The 6,594-nt window shown below is 34.0% G+C and overlaps 1 protein-coding gene across 3 annotated transcripts; it reads right to left on the reverse strand.

Annotated features, from left to right (window-relative positions):
- Positions 1-1,316: 1,316 nt before the first annotated feature.
- LOC114165982 (4-hydroxy-tetrahydrodipicolinate reductase 2, chloroplastic-like) lies at positions 1,317-4,342 on the reverse strand. 3 transcript variants are annotated; one of them, XM_028050628.1, is made up of 9 exons: positions 4,089-4,342; positions 3,671-3,956; positions 3,230-3,467; positions 2,650-2,783; positions 2,410-2,484; positions 2,146-2,247; positions 1,936-2,045; positions 1,740-1,827; positions 1,317-1,592 (listed from the first exon to the last, which is right to left on the reverse strand). In XM_028050628.1, exons 2-9 carry the CDS (start codon positions 3,887-3,889, stop codon positions 1,524-1,526), a joined length of 1,035 nt encoding a protein of 344 aa, XP_027906429.1. In that variant the 5' UTR covers positions 3,890-3,956; positions 4,089-4,342; the 3' UTR covers positions 1,317-1,523. The 3 variants fall into 3 exon arrangements, with proteins under 3 accessions (XP_027906429.1, XP_027906428.1, XP_027906430.1); XM_028050627.1 differs by having other exon boundaries at positions 3,671-4,002; positions 4,089-4,198; XM_028050629.1 differs by having other exon boundaries at positions 3,671-3,947; positions 4,089-4,185.
- Between the last annotated feature and the right edge of the window lie 2,252 nt (positions 4,343-6,594).

Consider the following 6,594-nt stretch of genomic DNA (forward strand, 5'->3'; position numbering starts at 1 on the left):
AGTGATCTTGGTCCAAAAGTACCATATCTTAGTGTCATAGGAACACTAATATATCTTGCTAATTATACTTGACCTGATATTGAATTTGTTGTAAATTTGTTAAGTAAAATATAATTCTTCAACTATAAGAAGAAAATGGATTGAAGTAAAGCATATACTTGTTACGAATATGAGCTTATTTTATCCAAATGATTCATAGTTAGAGCTAATGAGTTATGCATATGCATGTTATTTTACATATCCTCACAATGTCACAATGGTTGATCACAAAAATAATATTTTTGTGATAGCTGAATGATTTCATGATGGTATGTGAAAGAGACCATAATAGTAACATCGTCTAATCATACATAAATTCTATTATTACATGAGGTTTATTTATAAAATCTTTGCTAAGACGAACTTTTGAGCAAATTGGTTTACAAGATTGAACTGTCATCTCGTCATATTAATGATGTAAGTTTACATGTGGAGGAGAAATATGATATGTAAAGAAGAATATTATGTAAGATAATGTACTCTTTTTCCTTTACTAGTTTTTATCTCAAAGAGTTTTTTCTAGTAAAGTTACTAATATGATTCATTACTCTTTATGTAAATATTTTATATTAACTATTTGATTTATATCCTTTTTATGGGTTACATGTTTTATTTATAAATATGACTCTTCTTATTAATAATAAGACACAGAAAAATTGTTCTCGATTCTCTCCTTCTTAAATCTTTATTCTTACTTCTTTCTATTATTAGCTTTATTTATAACAAATATATATTATTTGGTTTATGTAAATTGAATAATAATTGAAGGTTATAATCTTCTCAAAGGAAATGTTTTTCTTTAAGAAATAAAGTAGATTAGGTAATTACGATGTTGTCTGAATTTCAGCTTTTTTTTTAAGTAAAGAATGTCGTAAAATAAGTCGTGTTTTATTAGAATAAAATAAAGATTTAAAAATATTTAGATAGATTTTACCAATTAATTTATATAGAGAAACTCGTTTCTATTAGACTCTAGATTAAATTCGAAAATATGCGGCGCATGGTTATTCAACATTTTTTTCCCAGTTTCTATTCCTTTTTCTTAGGTAAAACATGATTCCTTTCCATTCAACCAATCCAAATTTACTCAATGTGTACCAATTTAATTTTAGTTGATTATACTATATCAGAAATTGGCTATATTTATTTAAGATAAGCTTTTATCTAATATTCACTTCACTTAGACGAGGTTTGGCTTTTAGTGAATACACGTCACGTCTGGCTACTGGCTACTGTAAATACGTAGCCATAACGAACGGCGAGTTCAAGAAAACAAATGATAAAAGGAAACAAAAATGTTGAAATTGATCCCATAGCATCGCTTTACACAGTTCTCATCGATTCATAAATAATACATACACTAGCCTTTTGTAAGCTTAACAAAAACGAACTCAGAAAATTGCTTGGCCCAAAAAACCAAAATGCCAAATCTTGTTTATTGTAAGTTCTACAGTTGATATCCTGATCCAGATTCAATGAAAATTTCATCGCATATTACCCTCTCGCAAGACATCAATCATATTATACAATCTCTTCTCATCCTTTGCTCCAATCTGCAAACATGAAGTAATCCAATAAAGGATCGTATACAAAGAATGGTTAAAGCAAGAAAAACTGTTAGTAGTTAAAATTGTTTTAACAGATGAAGGGCATTCCCAATCATAGGTTAAGACGGTTAAATCATAAGGAAATATAAGTACCTTCTTAGCAAGAAACAATACAGCATCCACAGTGCCTTCTGCATATATTGATCTACCACAAACATTATGTTGGAATTCAAAAGAAACCCTGCAACAATGTTTTAAAGGAACATAATATAAGAAGGATAAGTAGTTAGTGACAAGTAGAAATATGTCAAAACACATAATAAAAGAAAATGAAAATATTAATCCATACGTGTCATCTGGTGATGACAAATGATACATATGAAATGCATGACCAGCCAAATGCTCCTCTGGGACTCCAACCATTTCAAGTTGTTGCTTGGGATCCCTGATCAATTTTATCTAAAGATATTCACCAAAGGAAAGAAGAAAAAGTTTAGCAACAGTAAAGAGTATATACATGGCTATACAGGGACGAACCATGCAATTTCATCTAACACACCTGATCCATATCAAAAGACACCCCCAGTTTGTTGAAGCAAGAAATTACAGCCTTCGCAGTTCCAGATGCATCAACTTTGCTTGCTTGATGGGACTCCAGTACCTACAATCTTTCACGACTGCTTCAGATTTTAATATTACATCAAATATTTTAATACCTACAATCGTTAGGCTGAACAGAGAGAATTCGAACATGGTGAACTAGGGTATCTAAGTGTTCCTAACAAAACCTTTCCAAACCCCAAAATGTCAATGGAAGAGTTACCTGTAAAGAATACCCTGAGAAGGCTCCAGGAAATTGCTCTGCCATAATTTCCATAGCTGCAAGAAAAGCAACAACCTAAAGGGAAAAAATATAGCAACATAAGGATGACAAAATACAGGACTGTTAAAGACATGGAAGTTTGATCACGGTTATCTCCTTATAATACGTATATACATACACATACATATATATAATACATATATATATATATATACATTTAATTAATATATATACACACACCTGCTTTCCCATTTGCGGGGATATCACAGCATAATTCTTTGAGTCTTCAACAGTCTTCTGTAACAAGTCCCGATCTCCACCGGTGGTTCCCATCACGAAGGGCACCCCAACCTTACAGTATAGCTCAGCATTGCCTGCATATGAGAATGAATTCAAAAGTAGCTCCAATACTATTACAATCTTCGTAAAACATTCCCAATCATAGATCATAAAATCAAAAGATTAATTTAGTCTATATCATTAAAATGAGGTCCCGTGCCGGGAATTTAGATCCATAACGTACAATCGTCACCGAGATGCTGTGTATATAATATATTTTGAGCTGTCAAGTGTGGATTTGTGCACCCATAAAACAAGTTTCATTTTAAGATAAATCAGAAGAAAAACATGAAAGATATATGAAGTTGAAACATCATGTTTTCTTTGCTGATAGTAAGATTTCATAATTTACTTCATAAATACTACAACAGCAATGCCTTGTCTCACCCAAAGAAGTGAGTTACAAGAATCTCAAGACATGATTCATCTCAGTAAATACAGTATCTTCAGAGATAGTTTACATTACAAATAAATTACATACCATTAACCGCATTAGGTACCGTGTAGTCCACAACAATCAAATTTGGATATCTTTCAAGGGCAGATACAAGAGCACTCTCCCTGTCAGAAGGACCATGCACCAAAAAATCCTTTCCACCTATCTCAAAAGTCTGTCCAGACTCCTCTTCACACCCAAATGACACAGGAACAACATGTAGTCCAGCAGCTTCCGCTGCATTAATCACGGCCTTTCCCATTTTCCCAGTACAGGCATTAACCTAAACAAAATTTAGTTAAATGCATGTAAGCTAATTGCACTGTGTTTTGCAACTAACCTCAGTTCAGATTAACTTATCCCCATCCAATTACAAAAGATAAAAAGAAAAAGTTAAAAATATATCCCCATCTCGTTTGTTTTAAACTAGAGAATCAGAAACTTAATAAAGCAATGCAAATTGCATAAGTCCTCATAGTGAATTACCATTATTGGAATACCCGTGTTTTGGGACGAAGGTGCAGACTTTACGAGAGAAGTTTCAACGGGCGTGGCTGACATTGACACTGCGGCGAAATAACGCGATCTCCTCTTCTGCGAAACGGGGACACTTGTTCTTGCATTTACGCTATTGGCGACGAATGCGAGAGGATTTTGGTGTTTGTGGAACACGTTGGGTGTAGTTTTCAGGAAAGATGTAGCCATTGAAGACGGAGAGTGAGGACCTGAGCTCAATTTGGGGTTTTAGGGTTTTCACTTTTTCCTGCGCTTTCTAAGAACCGTTCCAGATTAGGTTTTACAGAATTTTTCTTATTTGTCTGCGATTGTTGGGGGAGGTGAATGATGAGTAAAATCAAAACATCAATGCTGAAAGAAAAAAAAAAAAAAAAAAAACTATTTTTACCTTAACAATGGAGTTGAGGAAATGCTGAGAAAGAGAATGTGAGAGGCGCGGCGTGCTGGAAGAGAGAAGTGTGAAATAGGATTTTTACCCTAGTCAGTCAAAATTCATAAAGCTCAATTATTATGCTTTCGTACGGTGCTCCTTCCACTTCCCGCATGCCACGTGTCCTTTCTATTTCATCACAACACACTCAGGTCACCAGCTACCGGCTCAACCAGTCTCGAATGGGGTATGTACCGTACAGTTAAGATGGCACTGCACTCCGACCAGCCTTCTCCTCAAATTAGTTATGATTTCAAGGTTTAAACTTTTAACTAATTGGACAAAAAAAACTATAATAAACGCGTAATTGAATTAACTGGGTTAGAAGTTTAATTAATTAGTTCGTGTTCATGATGATAATATTAAATAAATTATATTGAAAAAATATTGAAAAGGTGTGAATTTAAAGTTTATAATAAGGATAACAACGTTAATTTGATCCATCAAATCAGTTCGTAGGTCCATAAAAGAATACAGGACAGAACAAGGGGACTTCTCCCTCCACCCCAAAATATATACTCCAAAAAATTATTGTTTTGATCTTAATAAATATTTTACATGTCTTGGTGGTTGAAGAATTAAAATAAAATTTATTGTGGCTGGTCTTGCTTTTATTACTGTATTGTTGCACCCTCAATATTTCTATTTCGTTCTTTCTTCTGCTTTCGTTCTCTTTTTCTTCTCTCCGTTTCTTGTTGTGTTGTCTCGAGTGGTCCATTTGCTTTCTATCTCTTTCATTTGAACGTGTTCTCTCTAGTGGTGGTCCCTCCTTTCCCTCTCTAAAGGTTGTAACAGTGGTCTGCATCAAGCTGCTTCAGACTCATTCCATACGTGGTTGAAGCTTTTGAAAGCTTTTCTCTAGAAAGTTGTTCTCTTGCAGGTTAGTATTCTTTTCACTTTCCACTTTAATCATGTTGTTATTACTGGATTGTTGGAATGTTGTCTGTTGCGAGTGATATAGTTGATATTTTATTTTGTGATCATTACGGATGTTGACATCCGTTTCACAAACGGATATCGACATCCATTTCATATTTTTTTGGTTTTTTTGTATTACGGATGTCGAGATCCGTTTCATTAATTTGTGAAACGGATGTCGACATCCATTTCGTTATTTTTTTTGCTTTTTTTTACGAAACGGATGTCGACATCCGTTTCATTAAAAAAAATTAATGAAACGGATATCGACATCCGTTTCGTTATTTTTTTTTTGTTTTTTTTACGAAACGGATGTCGACATCCGTTTCAGGAATTTTTGAAACGGATGTCGACATTCGTTTCATTAAAAAACAAAAAAAAAATTAATGAAACGGATGTTGACATCCGTTTCACATTTTTCTAAAATGTATCTCAACATCCGTTTAGTATTTTTTTTTCTTTTTGCTTGTTACGGATGTCACACAACACTGGCGAGGCAAAGAAGTATAGAGGCAAAAGCAAGATACAACAAATGAAAATGTTGATGGTGGCTTTACTAGCAATGGTGTGCAAAAAATAGTGTATGCAGAAAATAGTGTGGTTTTAGTGTGTGTGTGTGTGTGTGTGTGTGAGGTGCAGTGAGTTTGTGAGGTAGTGTGTGTTGTGTGCGTGAGTGAGGTGCAGTAGTGTGCGTGAGTTTGTGAGGTAGGTAGTATGTGTTGTGTGCGTGAATGAGATGCAGTGGTGTGCGTGAGTTATTTTGCTTATGTGCTTGGATATTTTGCTTCTGTGCTTGCCCTTAATCGGGTTCTATCATTTGGATCATACCCATATGCATGATTGCATTTATCATGCAAGTGATACACTACCACTTCAGCATATAGATTACATGATATGAGTTTATATCTTTCACGTATTAAAATATTTTCTTTTTATTATAGCTCATTATGGAATATCATCATTTTAGTTATTTGAGTTTCTTGGATTCTCAAGTGGATTCTCAAGTAAATTGTAGTCTCATGTCAGACTTTTCTGATTTCGTTCATGATATCTGCGAACAAGATTATACATCTCACTTTACAACTAATGATATCTTCCCAACACGTGAAGATTTAATTAAGTGGGTTAGAGGAGTTACTTTTAATCTTGGATTTGTTGTTATTATTCTAAGATTAGATAAATATAATGGACAACTAGGAAGAAAGACCCATGTATTATTAGGTTATGAAAAAGGTGGAAAATATAGAAAATACAAATGTGATGCAGAACCGAGTTTATCTGGGACAAGAAAATGTGACTATCCCTTTAGATTGAGAGGCAAACCCATATCTCAAGGGGAGGGATGGGTGTTGAACGTAAAATGTGGTTACCATAATCATGATGTCTCATCTACTCTAGTTGGTCACCCTTATGTGGGTAGGTTGAAGTCCATTGAACACTCGTTGCTTGTTGATATGACTAAAAGTCAAGTAAAACCTACAAATATACTTCTCACTCTCAAAGAAAAAGATGAGTGTAATGTGACAACTTTGAAGCAAGTATATAA

Source organism: Vigna unguiculata, chromosome 10, assembly GCF_004118075.2.
Source record: "Vigna unguiculata cultivar IT97K-499-35 chromosome 10, ASM411807v1, whole genome shotgun sequence".
Taxonomy (NCBI): Eukaryota; Viridiplantae; Streptophyta; class Magnoliopsida; order Fabales; family Fabaceae; genus Vigna; species Vigna unguiculata.